Raw genomic sequence first — 18,374 nt, forward strand, 5'->3', positions numbered from 1 at the left:
GCTTCCTTCCATTCCTATGCTATGACCTTAGCTCAGGTTATCAACATTTCTCAAGTTTCTACCCAGTTTTGCCTGGTCTTCCTACATGTAATGCATCCCCACTGCATTCGATTCTACACAGTTCAGGCATATCTATTTTTCTAAAATGCAGACCTGACCAGCAGCTGCCATCACTTGTGAGAAAATATTCAAAATTCATAAAAGGCTAAGAGGACTCTTTCACGACCTGGCCCTTGTCAATCTCTTCTGTATCTTCTTAACCATTCCCCACAACTTATGCTACAGCCACACTCAGCCATGCTCAGCAGCTTACAGCTCCTCAAAGAAACCAAGCTCCCGTTGCCTCCAGGCCTTTCTTGTTAGGGTTCCATCTCCATGAGAACAACACTTTCCATTTCTCCTTCCTCTTCTCACCCCCATGTCCCTCCTCTCCCTACTCATCCACATCTCACCATGGATCACATCCCCTCCCTCCTCTGTGAATCCTTTCTTGACTTCTCAGGACTTCAAAATGTTCCCATTTTTTCTGTGCTTATTCTTTTTTTTTTTTCTGGTACGCGGGCCTCTCACTGTTGTGGTCTCTCCCATTGTGGAGCACAGGCTCCGGACGCGCAGGGTCAGCGGCCATGGCTCATGGGCCCAGCCGCTCCGCGGCTTGCGGGATCCTCCCGGACCAGGGCACGAACTCGTGTCCCCTGCATTGGCAGGTGGACTCTCAACCACTGTGCCACCAGGGAAGTCCTGCGCTTATTCTTACATGGCATATTTCCCACTGGATTTTAAAAGTTTGTTTTTCCCCCAATAGACTGTAAGTTCCCTGAGGGCAGGGACTGGCTCTTTATTCACCTCTGTATCATTCATCCACCTAATATAGTGCCTGGCTTATAGGCACCCAAATATCTCTACTCTATACAGAACAAGTAACGGTAACCTCCTCTTATGTGAGTAATACTTCCTAGCTTACTCACTTTCATTTGACCCTCTCCTAATGTTGTTTCTATAGAAATAAGGCCCAGAGTTAATGAACAATACTGGCATGTTACCACAACTGATGCAAAATTATACCATTTGAATTAAATCAGGAGTAAAATCACTATTCTCACAGAACTAGCTTTGCTCAATAAGCCAATTAAAAATAAGCTGTCTTTTTCACTTTTTCCAAATAATAATTTATAAAGGAGTCTGTCATTAACACCAGTCTCAAAATCAAATTACATTTTTAAAAATCAGGAGTCATTTCAATACATATGTAGTTCATCTACTTACTCTATTAAGTGCTTTGGGGATGAGCCACTCTGATGGAATTCATCCGCATCATAGAATTCATCTTCACTGCTAGAATAAGAGAACTCTGGGACTGTGTTTGGAGACAAGTTGACATGGCTTGGAGAAGTTAGACTGCTACTAGGTGGTGAGTGCCCACTGCCTAGGAAGTTAAAACGTTTTTAATTAGGGGACAGTGTTGGTAATAGAAGGGAAGAAATTAGGGAGATGGGGTCAAAGCAGACCTTTCTAAAATCAAAAAATAGTTAAGTTGGTAGAAGTCCCTAGACTATCTGTAAAGGAATCAACATTTAAACTAGACAAAGAAAAAGGCAAATCACATTATAGAATGGGACATAGCCTTTTAAATAAATGAAAAAATACTATGTCCCCATCTGTAATTAGGAAGGGAGTTCTTTTGATTATAATCACACTGTGTGAGTTAAGGTATTAGAAGTCCCATAGTAGATACCAGTAACAACGGGAAGCCAGAGCTCTTATTTTATACTATAGATCCAGATACCTTAAAAATGCAGCAGTGAACCAACAAGAATACAAAGTGGAAAGAATATCAAAAACCACATGAATGTTAAAGTTTTGTTCAGGATATCACATTCATATTAGTCAATATGTTTTGGCAATCATGTGCAAACACAAAAGCTGGGAACACTTACCATTCAAACTCCTCACCTCTTTTCTACCTAAGTTTAAGTCAGGTTGCCCAGAGCCCAGGGGCAGAGAAAAAGAGAGGGCTACCATGGGAAGCACGTGGAAAAAGGAAAGAACCAGGAGAACATCTTCCTATTCCTAAACAGTCTAATTAAGGAAATAGAAACTAATGGAGATCCAGAGAAAGAATCTATAATCATCTGCTTCATAGTCTAGTAATAAAAAGTAACAGTAAAAGTATCAAACAGAGCAGTGAAGTACTGAAAGTAATTTAACAAGTATTTATTGAGCAGATATCTAAGGGCTCTCAGGCAATTTATGCCAAACTGCTACAGATGCCTGGTGTAGATTAAAATTAATTAAGTCACTGCTGGCAATATAAAAGTCAAGGCCTCAATTCTAGAAGGAAATGAGAATAGCAGCAGCAAAAATGAATCCAAAGCTATCCATGGATTTTTAGTGTCCCATTCCAGTGTCTATCTATGGTTCAATAGTTGAAAGAGCACATCCACCTGCCACATTTAGTTGCCATGTTCACAAAGATATTTTTAAAACATAACACTGAAAGTTTGCTGCCTAAATAGGCAAAGCTTATTGTGGGAATTCCAAAGATAGTTCATCTTAGCAAATAACTTTAAATTCTTACCCCACCGCTGCCCCGCCCCATAGCAGCAATAAGATGGGAAATAAATAAATTTCTCTTATTGAAATAATGGGGGAAAAAAATGAGAGAGAGAGAAAGAAAGAAAGTAAAAGACCAGGAATTACAAATGATCAAGTAACAAGCAAATAGTCCAGGCAACCACACAAAACTGAAAATGTATCCAAGAAGAAAATGAGTTGGAATGGGAGTTGCAAACAAAAGAACTGAGTTTTCCTTATGAGAGAAAACATTTCTTTTTTCAGTTGTTCCTTTCTTTCTTTTATGTATTAGTGAGAGAGATAAAGGAAAGAAAGATGAAGAAATTAGGTTGAAAAATCAAACAAGACACAAACCACACACTAATTAAAAAAATTTTTTTAAATACACCTACTCTAAAATGTTATATTTTTAAAATGCTGTCTTCTGAAATAATTTATCCTAAATTATTTATAACTAATTAATGATCCTAAAATTAATGTACATAAAGAATACTGCTAACTTTTTCAAAGTCTGTAACTGACTAGGTTTTGTATATTTCCAAATGGAAAATTTTGTCTGTTTCAGAATTCTGACATAATTCCTCCTTATAAAAAAACAAAAGAAAACACAGATACTGTTTTTAAAATGACACAGTGTAATGAAATACATAAAAAAGGTAGACAAACATTTCAACTGCATTATTCAAACTGCTTATCAGCATTTTCCCAAGAGCTTCAAATAAGAGAGCTGTTGTTGCTTGCTTTCTTTCAAAATTAAGGAGACATCTGCTCAGGCTGTTAAATCTTAAAAACCAAAGTAATAACATCAGCATCTTTACTAACTCAAATTTCAAACTAGCTAAAAATCAGAGGGTAACTTTTCATTATTACACAGGTAAAGTCTCACCCAGGAAAGAACCTGTGGAGCAACAGCAGGGGCTTATCTCCCACGTCCTCAAGAGTGGTTTTGGTTTTGGCATCCGGATAACAGGGACAAAAGCACCAAGTGCTCCCTTGAATTTGGTGCAACTGATAACCCAACATCAACCTAATTAGTTTTAAAACAAGAAATAAATCTATACTAACATTAATAGCAGCCCTGTGAATTAGAGAAAAAATAAAGACCATAAATCTAAACAAATTAAGAAAATGCAAACTAAAATCAAGTATCCTTTTTTTCTTATAAAATTGGCAAAAATGTGACCAATAAATCTATCCTTAAAAAATTCTTATGTGCCAAAAGGTGCTGTACAAGGATATTCCCTGAAATACTGCTTATAATAGGAAAATTTTGGAATCAACCTAAATAAATGTCCATCAGCAGAAAAACAGTAATAGCCACTTGAGCAGCTGTAGAAAGAATGTTGTGTACCTAAGTGTATGCACACAGAAAGCTCTCTAAATGTTCTCAGTTAAATGAAAAGGGAAAGTCACAGAACCACATGATCTAATTTAGGTCAGGGAAAAAAACAACAATAAAAATACACTATAATATAGGTATGTAGGTACATACATGTATAAATGACAAAGAGTAAAGAAGGCTTACAGCTTTTGTTCTCATACTTCTGTATTATCTGATTCCTTTACAGTAAGAAAGTATATAAATCTAACTCAAGCAAATTTTTTTAAAAAGCTAATACAGAGTTTCAAAGTAAGTCTTAAGGTAAACAAATACACAAAACTCTGCAGTATTTTATTTCATTTAAATTATAATTATTAATAAACTTCTGGTTCAATCACAAAGTTAACCACTCCATGTATGGAACTGTAATGATAGAGCTAAGGTATCTCCAATACAAAATATACAACCTTTCTTCAATCTTTTTCCCATCTCCACACAAATCTTGAATGTTAATGGGCAGTTATGAGAAGTAAAGGAATTACACAAATCTGTACCTGTACTGTTTGGTGTTGGAGTCTGATGATGTCCCAAGGTAGTAGCTAATACAGGTCCAACTGGTAGAGAAGATGGACGCTGCTCTGACTTACACAACTGAGCAGGTTCTAGGAGATTTGAACATGTGAAATAAGTTAGAGAAAAAGCCAAACACAACTCTTCTTTTTCTTTAACATCTTTACTGGAGTGTAATTGCTTTACAATGGTGTGTTAGTTTCTGCTTTACAACAAAGTGAATCAGCTATACATACACACATATCCCCATATCTCTTCCCTCTTGTGTCTTTCTCCCACCCTCCTTATCCCACCCCTCTAGGTGGTCACAAAGCACTGAGCTGATCTCCCTGTGCTATGCGGCTGCTTCCTACTAGCTATCTATTTTACATTTGGTAGCAAACACAACTCTTTAACTGCAATACCCTGAAGATCCGTAGTTTTTGAGACTATATTCTATTAAGTCAAGTCCCATGCTACTACTCCTTTCTGACCCCCAGTCCCCTTTAAACTCAATGATGATATGCTACCTAGTACTAAGACACTAGGCAGGATATCAAGAGACTAGTCAAGATAGGCCAGTACCTCAGTACAACTACTCTGTAAAACTAGCAAATGCTTCGGATGATAAACTGTTTCCCCCCCAGGATCAAACCGCTTGTAAAATCTAAAATGGGGCACAGTACTTCCTCTTTAGTCTCGTGAGAGATATTAAGCTCAATCTCCTAAGGAGTAAAAATTCATAAAAAGATCTCACATACTTAATAAGTATTTTTAAAAAGATTTTCTTTTTTTCCAGTAAAATTTCTGACTTATGCCATCAGTGAAAACACTGAAATGTTGGATGCAACAAAAAGGTAAAAGGAACCAGTGGGTGTTGGCCTTAAGCCCTCCTCTGCCAGTTAAAAAAAAAAATTTATTACTCTATCCCTAAAAATACACATCTATCTAATCAGTAGGCATCACAAATTTCATTCCTCCCTTTCTCATTATCTTTAAGTCCACCATGAAGAAACCATTTGTATTATTCAGAGCTATAAAGAATATGACAAAATAGAACATTCCTGGATTACTTTCAAGTAGATCAAGGTATATTAAGTTTTCCTTGGTAGCCATCAATCCTGGGTCATAGGATTCTGTCCTAGCAGCTAATCCAAGTAACCATGTTTGTCTTCCATCTCACTTTGAAAACCAAAAGCCCTTTAACTGTACTCAAAAAGCCCCAATACCAAAATACTATCATATTTTTCCAGTTCATTTTTGGCTGTATTTTGTGAAATTCCTTTTACTTATTAAAAAACAAGACAAAAAAAAACACCTTCAAGATTACTACAACTGCCATAAAAAATTAAGTTTTTTGTCATCAGTGTACCTGTGAAACATTTTTCCAAATATTATACTATACCTGGAGGTAAGACAGTCTGGGAAGGCATTGTGTTGATCACAGGTTCCAAGGGACTAGGTTGATATATTGCATCTACAGGATTAATAGTACTCTGAGATAAAGAAGCACAGTATAGTTATTTTTAATTAAATACCCTTCCAGCATTGACCCTCCCAAATGTATGAAAACCCCACACTTCTGACAGCAAAGTCCTGAGGGTAGCTGTACAGACATGTTGGTCAAATTGCAAAGAGGAAATAAAACAAATTTACTATATGGAAGTCTAAGAGTTTCTTATAAGATTATTTAAAGAAGCATTGTAAGGAGGGAAAATGAATGAATCTCTGACATATAGAAAGGTAAAACTAAATGAAAATACTTGGAAAGAGTTGTAGAATGGTTTCAGGAAGCCGAAACAATAACCTCTCGATTCAACTCAGTGCTTCTCAAATTTTAATTCACCACAAATACCAAAGATGGAGAAATGCTCTCTCCTGCTTTGGTATTAATAAGCATTATACCTATGACTAGCTAATGTATCTGTACCACTACAATCTTATTTTTACATCCCATACTACTGCCACCTTCTATCAATGTGTATTGCACCATATAGGCACCTAGTTTTACAGTCACTAAAGGCAAAGAAATGTATCTTCTAATTGGACGTCTTTTCTTTTTGAGGATTTAGAAGGGAAAAAAATACTCAAACATGTAGCTACAATTTTAGAGAGGAAAAAAAAAGTCTAGGTTCTTCTGACTCCAAGCCAAGACACTATTTTGCCAGCATGATGGCATTTTAAAAACAAGACTCCAAAGCTTACTGATATTTTTTTATTTGGAGGAGGGGGAGATTTTAAACCAAGGCCTTTGCCAAAGTAAAGTTTGAAACCACCACTTAGAAGACTATACTAGATAAAACCCAAGAAAGAAAAATTTAAGTTTTTTAGCTTTCCTTGATCTGGAAAACTAAACTTCAAACATGTATTAGGTAGAGCTTGTAACAGAAAATACTGAAACAGAATTAGAAAAGAAATACTTTATTGATGAGCCCCAAAAGCATTTGTAAAAATTTAAAAGCACATAACAATGGAAACTGAGATAATAGGAAAGTTTTTATAGCATTCTTATTTAACACCTAAGTTATTTTTTTCTTATATCCTCTCTCTGCATAAATATCAATATGTAAAAATCACTAAATCAGATCTCTTAAATTGATTTGAACATGAGAATTCTGATTCTTGTCACAACAGTCTACATACCATAAATATTCTAGTCCTAGAAAATAAAGGACACAAAGAAGCTCTGAAAACAATCATTAATAATCAAAAGCCTAGTAAAGTGAAGTGGGGAAGGTTCTGGAGCATTAGGAAAAGCACAGAAACAGAGACTTAGAATTTTAATTCCTAGAATCCTTGCTCTACCAGTGACTTGCCAAGTCTCATCTGCTGTGGGCCTCACTTTCCCAGTGTATAAAATGAAGAAATGTCTGGATGCTATGGTCTCTAAGGGCTTTCTGGTTATTACATTAGGATTCTATTTTCAGATACCAGGCTGGGCCATAATACCTAAACAAGTGTCTCAACAATCCTGGAGCTGTTCTTAAAATAAATTCCTTATTTTTTCATAGTGATTTTTCTCTAAAGGACTCCAAGTGCTTTACAAAGGCAAAATCCCACCTTTAATACTTTGAGCCGTAAGAATGAGAATATCCCACCTCCTTATCCCCAAACTATTATATAAGAAAAAATTACTAACGAGACCAAGAAATAAAATAACTTTGGAGAAAGGGACCAGGATTCAATCTTTTGAATGCAATCTTCTGTTTTTCAGAAGCCTAATATTAGGTTTGTCAATCCCACAAAACACTTTTAGACTTTTCTTTTGTTGCTGTTGTTAACAGAAAATACAACTACTGTCCGTGGTCAACCAACTTTAGGCTAAAAAACGTCAAATAACATTCTACGCCTTGCTTTAAAAAAGAATGTGCAGAGCTTGAGAAGTGCAAACAAATGACAATCCTAAACCCTAATCTGTTGTAAAATTAATAAAATTCATGCAATACAATATAAAATACAATTATATATACATATATGTATGTATAGCTAACATTTACTGAGTACTATGTGCATACTATCTCACAACAATCCTCTGAGATAGAAGTCACTTTTCTTTATAGATGAGGAAACAAAGACTCAAAGGTTAAGAAGCTTGCCTAAGGTCACAGATAGTAAGTGGCAGGGCTAGGTCTTAGCAGTCTGGGTCCAAGGGCTAAACCATGAACAGTGCCTTTTTTTAAAAATAAAAACTCTTAAGGAAAAATGCTATAGTCACGGATCAAATGATTCAAATATGTTTGTCTTCTACAAGTTTAGGTTTTCTATCAGTATAAACTATCTAGATGTTTTTAACTACAAATGATCAAACATTTTTAGTATGCTTTATAAAACTATTGTTTAACATAATAAAAAGTAACTGATTTGCTTTGAGAGAAAAGAGGTAAAAGTAACTGCCATCATTAATTTTCCTTAGGGCCTTTGGGAACCATGAAATGCTAGACAACATACACAGTCTTTTTCCATGAGGCTTATAATCTTAACTGATATCTCAGAAGAGATATTATATTGTAATTATATCACATAATTGTATTAAATCACCATGGCTCAAACTATGAACTCACATTGTGAAGAAAAAGAAAAATTCCAATGTGCTTAATTCAAACTTTAAAAATGTTTCTCTTACTCTGTTTTCTTAAGAAATATTTAACTTATTTTTCATTTTAAACCAAATATAAACATAACATGCTCATCCTTTCAAATATAATCATAAGATGGTTTTCAAGATTTACAAAATGAGTTTCCAGATCTCAGATAAGCTGGCATTTGTAAAGCCTCAGACAAAAAAAGAGGTTGCCTCCTTCTTCAGAAATACAGTCTGAACACAAGTCACACATCTACCATAAAACCAGGGGAGCTTAAACTGCAAACCTTCAAATTCTAACTTTTATTTCCAATAAAATTTTCTTTTCTTTTTGGTGGGTAAGTTGAATATAAGGGAAGAGTAAAATCCAAGGGGAGGAAAGAATAGAAAATGGCTATAAGTGGAAGAATTCATGTTGCAACTTGTTCCTACAAAAAAGCCGTATACACCACAGTAGCAATGACTGTGGTGTATAAATCTAAAAATAAAGATAAGAAATTAATAGAAACCTATAACCATATAGTTAAATTAAGACGTTTCAATACTGTACCCCTCCCCTTCTGCTTTCATTAGAAAAAAAGAAGTTGGACAAGAAATGTAGCATTGTGAGTTATGCCTTATTTAGTCATAAAAGCTGCATTTTTATACCACGATTAACCCTTTAAGTTAACACATGCAAGGTGATTCAATAAGAATCAAGACTCAGCAAAATTTTAAGATCGACATTCCCCCTCCAAATGATTGCTGAAAGATGGCCAACTTTAAGAGCTCAAGGAAAATTGCAAGAGTCAACAAACAAAGAACAGTGAGTAGGTAAAAAGAGGAATTTGTGTTGAAAAATGAGTAGAAATTCAGGCTTCTCCTGACATAACTGGTTATAATGCTCTGCAGAAGTAAAGGGGAACAAAGATCAGATTAAACTTACTATAATTCCATCTGCGTGCTTCTCCGCATTACACTGGTCCTTAAGGAGAAATGTTAAAAATATTAACTTCATTCTCTCATTTAAGTAACACCTTGTGTACTTTCTTCCCTAGTAAGAAAACTTATTTTACTGGGTAAGCAACAACGTTAGAAAACTACTACTCTGCTTCCACTAAGATAGTAATTTCACTGGTCCATTCCTAGCCAAACATAATTCTAACCAAGAGCATGGCAACTGTTTTTCTATATAGGCATTTAATTAAATTCTTTGTAGAAATATCCTATTGAACTGTGTAGTCACATTGGTATCAATGACTGAAAGCAGATATATTATTTTAGGATTAATGATCCTGAATATTTCTGGGTTTAACTTTACAGTAAGTTATGCCAACTCTCCACAACCCCCAAACTCTTACCATACTGCAAAGGTATGACAATCATATACCCTTAAAAACTCAGGATAGACATAATTTCCCATATTCTGGCTGCTGGCTCCAGAAGTATATCAATACTTTTCTAAACAGATGGTCTGATTTTTGTTTCAGTAACCATAATCACCATATCCACAGAATGATGATACAGGGGCTAACGCTTACTACCTGGCAGGTATTTTACGTACAGGCATACCTCGGAGATATAGCGAGCTTGGTCCCAGTCCACCACAATAAAGCAAATATTGCAATAAAGCAAGTCACACAAATTTTTTGGTTTCCCAGTGCATATAAAAGTTATATTTACATTATACTGTAGCCTATTAAGTGTGCAGCAGCACTGTCTTAAAAAACAATGTATGTAATTTAAAAATACTTCATTGCTAAAAAATGCTAAACATGATCTGAGCCTTCAGTGAGCTGTAGTAGTAATATCAAAGATCACTGCTCACAGATCATCATAACAAATACAGTAATAATGAAAAAGTTTGAAATATTGCGAGAGTTACCAAAATGTGACAAACCCACAAAGTGAGCAAATAATGTTGCAAAAATGGCGCCAATAGACTTGCTTGACACAAGGTTGCCACAAACCTTCAATTTGTAAAAGATAGCATCTGCAAAATGCAATAAAACAAGATCTGCCTGTATATTATTAATTCACTTGTTCCACTGACAACTCTATAAAGCATGTACTATTATCATCCCCATTGGACAGATGAGAAAACTGAGACAGAGAGAGTGTCTAGTCTAGTCTACAGTGTCTAGTCCAATACATATAGTCTAGCTCCAGAATTCAAGGTCTTAACTAATATGCTATTGATATTTTGCCTTGCCTCTCTTCTCCAAGGATGTACTTAAGGAAGAAGGTGGTGGAAAGTTACCAAACATATCTGTTCCTGTAACTATAATCTATTAGTATTACACAGACAATATATTTAACTTAAAACTGTTTAAAGTTTTAACTCCATACTATCAAGAAGCTTTCAAGTTTTAATAGAAACCAGTATTTGGTCTTGGTTTACAGCCAAGTTGTATATCATTTATACATAACTTTTTCTTTCTTTAACTACAGAGTTTACTCAGAAATCTACAGATTGAAGGGACAACCAAGAGCAATTTAAAGATTTGGGGATAATTTTTTTTTTTTAAGAATTAACATAGCAGGCCTGAAATAGCTATCCTCAGAAAAGCCTGCCTACAAAGTTGGCCGTTGGCTTGGTGTCTGGGAACTTGGATTTTAGGAGGGTTCCCACCACCTCACTATCATAAGGGCAGCTCACTGCACCTAATCTGTTTAAGCAAACAAAATAGTTTATGCTGAAGACCAGCTTTCCTTTTGGAAATCTGGACTCTTGCTTGGTAAGTGCTAGGTAAACAGTGCTTACATGACAAAAACCCCAATAAACAACCTTAGGTGTTGAGTCTCTAATGAGCTTCCCTGGTAGACATTTCACAAGTGCTGTCACAATCTGTTGCTGGAGGAATTAAGCACACCCTGTATGATCCCACTGGGAGAAGATTCTTGGAAGCTTGGGCCTTAGTTTCCTCTGGATTTTGCCACATGTGCCTTTTTCCTTTGCTGGTTTTACTTTGGATACGTTGCTGTGATAAATCATAGCTGTGAGTACAACTACAAACTGTGCCTTCCAAGCAAATCACCAAACCTAGGGGTGGTCTTGCAAACTGCCAACACAGTGCATATCCTTTGCATATCCTTGAGAATAAAAGCATTTTGATAAGTCCATATTTCATGTTGGGATTTACACAACTGAATTAACTATATATTTACAATATCCAAAGTTTCAGTAATTTTTAATAGACAACAGTTGAAAATAAAATCTTGAGAACTACACAGAAAGAGAAATTTTAAAGTTTCTTGTTCAGATGATATTTTAATTTACTTTTAGTTTTCCCCATTAATTTCTAAATTTCTAATTTCTAAAATGGACTTTTCCAAAGAATTTCTTAGAAAGAAATATATGTAAGTGGCAATAAGTGGAAAGAAATACATGTGGTAGATTAAATTTCCCAAAAATGGTCCCAACAAGAGGTAGAGTTCATGGCCCCTATCCTTGAAACTCTGTGACTGTCCCTAACCAATAAACATAGCAGAAGTTACTATGTGTGACTTCTGAGACCAGGTCATGGAAATGCCACAAATTTCTACCTTGTTTTCTTCCCACACTGTGAGAAAGGCCAAGCAGCTGGAAAGAGAACTATACGGAGGAGCACCTAGGTCCCCAGCTCAACTTCCCAGGCATGTGAGTGAGCCATCTTGAAAGTGGATCCTTTGGCCCCCCCATCTCAACACATACACCCCTGCCCCTGCAATCAAGCCACCACAGGTGGCACTGCATGAAACAGAAATAAGTCATGAGGCCTAACCAAACTGCGATTTGTGAGCAAAATAAACGACTGCTGCTATTTTAAGACAGTTAGTTTAGGTTGGTTTGTTATACAGCAATACATTACTGATACAGTACATTATATTATCTAAGAAAACCACCACTTCTACTTCTGGTATAATTTAAAATAAACTTAAATATCCAGTTTTAAGATAAGTAAGTACTAGGGATGCGATGTACAACATGGTACATATAATGAACACTGCTGTGTGTTATATATGAAAGTGGTTAAGAGAGTAAATCCTAAGAGTTCTCATCACAGGACAAAAATTTCTTTTCTATTTCTTTGATTTTGTATTTATAGGACATAATGGATGTTCACTAAACCTACTGTGATAATCATTTCATGATGTAGTAAGTCAAATCGTTATACACTTTAAGCTTACACAGTGCTGTCTATTATGTCTCAATAAAACTGGAAGAAAAAATAAACTTAAATATCTGACAATTTTTCCCATAAAATATTCTCAATTAATAATACATGCTATCTACAGGGTATTTTAAGTCAGGGTTTATTATTTTTGTTACTGCTGTGGTTTATCTTTTAAGGCAGAGTCAAATCTAGACAAACCCACACTATTAAATGCCTTACTACCAATCCATTCCCATCATGAACTTCAGGAATTTTGTTCTCTTATTTTAAAAGGCGTATTACACTCATCCCCCCCCTCCATCTTTCTTTTTAAAACTTTTTATTGTTTTTGTTTTGTAAGTAAACCGCAAGTTGCCTTTTATCAGGGTCAGCTAAAGCTAAATCTCAAGTACTACTAAACCAGAGATCCAACTGATTTCAATTTGAATTATGTTAATTAAATAAAGAAAGGGTCTAATGCTACTTCCCACTTAGATTATAACATATGTTTATCTGGTTACAAGTCCCTCATTCCTTAACACAATGGCTATTCTCTCTTCTTTGAACAAACAAGCATGACTGAGATCTGGAAATATGATAGTAACAAAAACATCAGTACAACATAATTTGAGAAGACTTTTGACCAGAATTATAGACTTCGGTATTTTAAAACCATGCCTACCAGTAAGATACATGAAATATATTCCTATCTTTCTAATAAGGCAATGTAGTCTAATGAAAGCTCTCTTAATTATGGACCTATACATGTACTTATTACATGAAATAAAAAATAAATATGCTATGGTGATGAAAGAAAATTTCTAATTCAAGTTTGATGAGATTCAACAAACGGGACTGGGACAACTGGATAACCACATGCCAAAAAATGAACCTGGATCTATACCTCACACCACAAAGATTAACTCAAAGTGGACCATACATTAAATTAAATGTAAAAGCAAAAACTACAAAACTCTTGAAAGAAAATACAGGAATAAATCTTTGTTGTTTAGGATTAGGCAACGATTTCTCAGGAAAGCCACCAAAGGCAAAAGCAATAGAAGACTGATAAACTGGATTTCATCAAAATTTAAAATATGCATGCTTCTCAGGACACTATCAAGAAAGTAAAAAGACAACCCACAGACTTGAAGAAAAATCTGCAAGTCATATATCTGATACGGCTTGTATCCAGAATATATAAAATCACTCCTACAACTCAATAGTAAGATTAAAAACCCCAACTAGAAAAATGGACATGGCACTTCCCTGGCGGTCCGGTGTGGGGGTGTGGGTGCGATCCCTGGTCAGCGAGCTGAGATCCCACATGCCCTGCGGCCAGGAGGCCAAGGTATGAAGCAGAGGCAATGTTGTGACAAATTCAATAAAGACTTAAAAATAAATAAATAAATAAAATAAGGGCAAAGAATGTGAATAGACATTTCTCCAGAAGAAATGCAAATGAAAACCACTAGAATGGCTATAATCAGAAAGACAATCACGAATGCTGGTGAGGATGTGGGGCAAATAGAACCCTTACACAAGACGTAGAGGATGGACTTGAGGGTGTGGGCAGGGGGAAGGGGAAGCTGGGATGAAGGGAGAGAGTGGCATGGACGTGTATATACACTACCAAACGTAAAACAGGTAGCTAGTGGGAAGCAGCCGCATGGCACAGGGAGATCAGCTTGGTGCTTTGTGACCACCTAGAGGGGTGGGATAGGGAGGGTGGGAGGGAGGGAGACGCAAGAGGGAGGGGATGTGGGGATATATGTATACGTATAGCTGATTCAGTTCGTTATACAGCAGAAACTAACACAACATTGTAAAGCAATTATACTCCAATAAAGATGTTAAAAAAAAAAGAACCCTTACACATTATGAGTGGAAATGCTTTGAAAAGTAGTTTAGCAGTTTTTCAAAAAGTTAAACATAGAGTTACCATGTTACCCAGTAACTCCACTCCTAGGTATACACTTAAGAGAAATGAAAACATGCGTCCCCGCACAAAAACATCATATGCAAGTGTTCATAGCAGCATTATTCATAATGGTCAAAAAATGAAAACAGGCCTTCCCTGGTGGTGCAGTGGTTGAGAGTCCACCTGCCGATGCAGGGGACATGGGTTCATGCCCCGGTCCGGGAAGATCCCACATGTCGCGGAGCGGCTGGGCCCGTGAGCCATGGCCGCTGAGCCTGCATGTCTGGAGCCTGTGCTCCACAATGGGAGAGGCCACAACAGTGGGAGGTCTGCGTACCGAAAAAAAAAGAAACCAACCCAAATGTTCATCAACTGATGAATGGATAAACAAAATGTGGTATATCATTCAAAGGAATATTATTCAGCAATAAAAAAGAATTAAGTCCGGATACATGCCATAACATGGACTAACCTTGAAAACATTATGCTAAGTGAAAGAAGCCAGTCACAAAAGACCACATATTGTATGATCCTAAATATATGAAACGTCTAGAATAGGCAAGTCTAGAGACAGAAAATACATTCGTAGTTGCCAGGGATTGGAGGAAAGGCAGGGGCAAGGGTAAGTGAGGGAGAGAGGTATAGGGAATGACTTCTTCATATGTATGGTGTTTCTTTTTGGGGTGATAAAAACGTGCTAAAATTATATTATGGTGATTGGCCGCACAACTCTGTAAATATACTAAAAACCACTAAAGTATAAACTTTAAATGAGTGAACTTTATGGTATGTAAATTATATATCAATAAACCTGGTTTAAAAAAAGTCTAATGAGAAATTAATGAATACTGATATAAACAAAAAGTCTATGCAGAAAAACATTCTAGGGAGAGAACCTGGGATCCAAGGATAACTTAAACATACATTCTAGTTTAAAAGTATCTATGGTCAGACAACTCTGTTCTAAAACGATAATCTAGACTTGGGAAGTCCAGTTTAGAAGCCACTAGTCACATGTTGCTACTGAGCACCTGAATGTGGCTAATTCAAAGTGCAAAATACACCCAGGATAGTGATGACTTAGTGCGGGGGTGGGGTGGGGGCAGTGGGGGGAGGGAGAGAGGGAGAGAAAATGAAGTATCTCATTAATGAATGAATTTTCATATTGATTACATGTTGAAATGGTATTATTTTGGATATCATGAGTTAAATAAAATACATTATTAAAATTAATTTCCTTTGCTTATGTAAGTTGTGACATCTGGTTATATCACCTAATCTTAATGAAGAAAACTGGTCAAGTCCCCAGCTGCAGGGGTCTCCCAGATTACCTTCACTCTGCTCCCTCCCCTCCTCATTTCCTCTGCAATTCCCCGTGAATGGAACAGTGCTGTCTCTATCTATGGTACAAAGGAACAATGAAGTCATCTGAGCTAACACAGCTTACCTGAAAATCCCAATAACCAAGTGGTGCCCAAACTTTGCTACTTACACATCAGAATCAACCTGAGAGTTGAAAAACCCCAATGCCCAGGTGACACACCACAGCAACTACAACAAGAATGTCTGGGAATGGGAGTCATGCATCAGAATTGTTAAAAGATTCCCAGGTGATTCTAATGTGCAGCAAACTTTGGGAACCAATGCACTAATCATTTAGGCAGGTGGGAAGCTTTGGGGAATGAGAATTAAAATCAAAGACTCAAAAAACTGGAAGGAGCTTAAAATCCTACCTATAGCATGCTGCCTCTAAGAACCTAAAACTAAATCAACCCAAAACAAGAAAGGTATCAAATTAGCTACATTCTTTCTTTTTTGGGGGCCCACATCCCTGTGGGGTCTCAGATGACAATACATCTTCTAAAAGTAGCTGATTCCAAAATCTTATTAACCTGCCAGGGCAGAATAATCTTCCAAAGTAACTAAAACAATTTATATTCCCATCAGTGTTAGATGGAAGCTCTCAAAATTTTACCAACATGCCATTCTGTGGCTTTAAAATTTATGTCCTAATAAAAAGTTTTTTTAATTTAACAATTATTTAGGACTAATTATATGCTTGGTACTAAGAGCATTACAAACACTAATTCATTTAAGTTTCACACTATCATCAAGAGTACAGATACTATTATTATTCCTATTATATAGGAGAAAACCAAAGCACAGGGAGGATAAATAAACTTGCTCAAGCAGTGGAACAAGGATTCAAACCCAGACCATCTGGCTCCAAAGTCCATACTCAAAAATGTAATGCTGCCTCTCACTATTATTTAAAAACTGTATATCTTAATCACAGATTGACTGATTATGCAAAAATTAATTCATAAGGATGATAAATTTAAAAAATTATACATATAGTGGAAATACTAAACCATGCAACTATTAAAAATTATGTGTTAAAAATTCATTCAAAATTCACAATTATTTATCAGGCCCCTACTTTGTGGCAGGCAACTGTTCTAGGCATTGAGGATACAGTGGTGTTATGGAGTGAATGTTTGTGGGCACCCCCACCCCAATTCAGACAATGAAGCCCTAACCCCAGTGTGACTGTATTTGGAGTAAAGGAAGTAAATTAAGATTAAATAAGGTCCTAAGGGTGGGGGCCCAATCCAGTAAGTGTCTTTCTAAGAAGCGACACAAGAGAGCTCTCATTCATGCTCACTCTCAGTGTGTACCACCAAGGAAAGGTCCTGTAAGGACATGGTGAGAAGGTGGCTGTCTACAAGCCAGGAAGAAAGTCCTCACCAGAAACCAAATCAACAGGAACCTTGATCTTGGACTTCTAGCCTCCAAAACTGTGAGAAAATAAATTTCTGTCGTTAAAGCCACTCAGTCTGCAGTGTTTTGTTATGGCAGTGCAAGCATTCTAAGACAAAGTCCTCATGGAGATTACAGTCAGGTATAGACAGACAATAAACAGGATACCAAGTAAATCTGGCTAAGGATGCAAGACCATGAAGAAAAAGAAACTACTGGGAGAGTAGAGATTATTTTAGATAGAGTGGTCAGCAAGATCTCTCCAAAGAGATTTCATGTGGATAGAAATTTGAATAAAGTGAGGGTGTGAACCCTGGAAGTCTGGAAGAAATGCCTTCTAGGCAGAGGGGAAAGCAAATACAAATCCCTGAAGCAGAAAAAGCTTGGCCTGAGAAAAAGAAAACAGGCCGATGTTGTTAGAATGGTGTGATCAAGCAAGGTGAGGTGAGGGAGTAGTGACGGCTCAAATGACGTGAAGTTATGGTTAAGTAACTTAGATTCCATTCCAAGGGAGGTAGGAAACCAATAAGGGGATTTGAGCAGGCAAGTGACATGGTCTGATTTACATTTAAATTGTTTAAAAATACACAAAGAGTTCATATAGGGTACATATATGTATAATTTGAGGGATGTATCTGTACATAAAAAGCCTTAACAATGAAATTCCTTCTGGAAAAAATTAAAAAGCCAAACTCCATTTACTTGATCCATGTTACCCATTCTGAAGGACCTTGAAATGCAGGTCTATTAAGCTGGGCTAAAACAGACAGGTAGCAGGTACTGACTTAACTGTAGAAATTTCTAGAAAGAAGTTTTAGTAACTTCAATTGTAACTCATTCCAAAGACAGAACATCAAAAATGTTCTTGTTGGGTGGCTAAATGGTGAGCTACTGAAAGAGGCTAGGCTGCCCTGTTTTATAACTATCTAAAGACCTGATTGATTTGTATAGATGATCCAAATAGGCCTAAACACTATCAGCTCTTCTACTTCCTCAATCTTCTAGAGAAGGCACTGTTGAATCCCTAAAATACCTATCTACTCACACTGGGCT

At 36.4% G+C, this 18,374-nt stretch overlaps 1 protein-coding gene across 8 annotated transcripts in view; it reads right to left on the reverse strand.

The window, feature by feature from the left end:
- The window catches only part of OSBPL9 (oxysterol binding protein like 9), a 167,526-nt gene that overhangs the window by 20,167 nt on the left and 128,985 nt on the right, over positions 1-18,374 (reverse strand). For 6 of the 8 annotated variants that reach the window (XM_049700106.1, XM_004273866.4, XM_033435534.2 and 3 more), the window contains 4 exons: positions 9,451-9,489; positions 5,850-5,940; positions 4,450-4,557; positions 1,267-1,426 (listed from right to left, as the gene is read on the reverse strand). In XM_049700106.1, the coding sequence (XP_049556063.1) occupies positions 1,267-1,426; positions 4,450-4,557; positions 5,850-5,940; positions 9,451-9,489 (398 nt within the window). The remainder of the gene's footprint in view (positions 1-1,266; positions 1,427-4,449; positions 4,558-5,849; positions 5,941-9,450; positions 9,490-18,374) is intronic. The other 2 variants (XM_004273865.4, XM_004273864.2) reach the window with 1 other exon arrangement.

This window comes from Orcinus orca, chromosome 1 (assembly GCF_937001465.1).
Source record: "Orcinus orca chromosome 1, mOrcOrc1.1, whole genome shotgun sequence".
NCBI lineage: Eukaryota > Metazoa > Chordata > Mammalia > Artiodactyla > Delphinidae > Orcinus > Orcinus orca.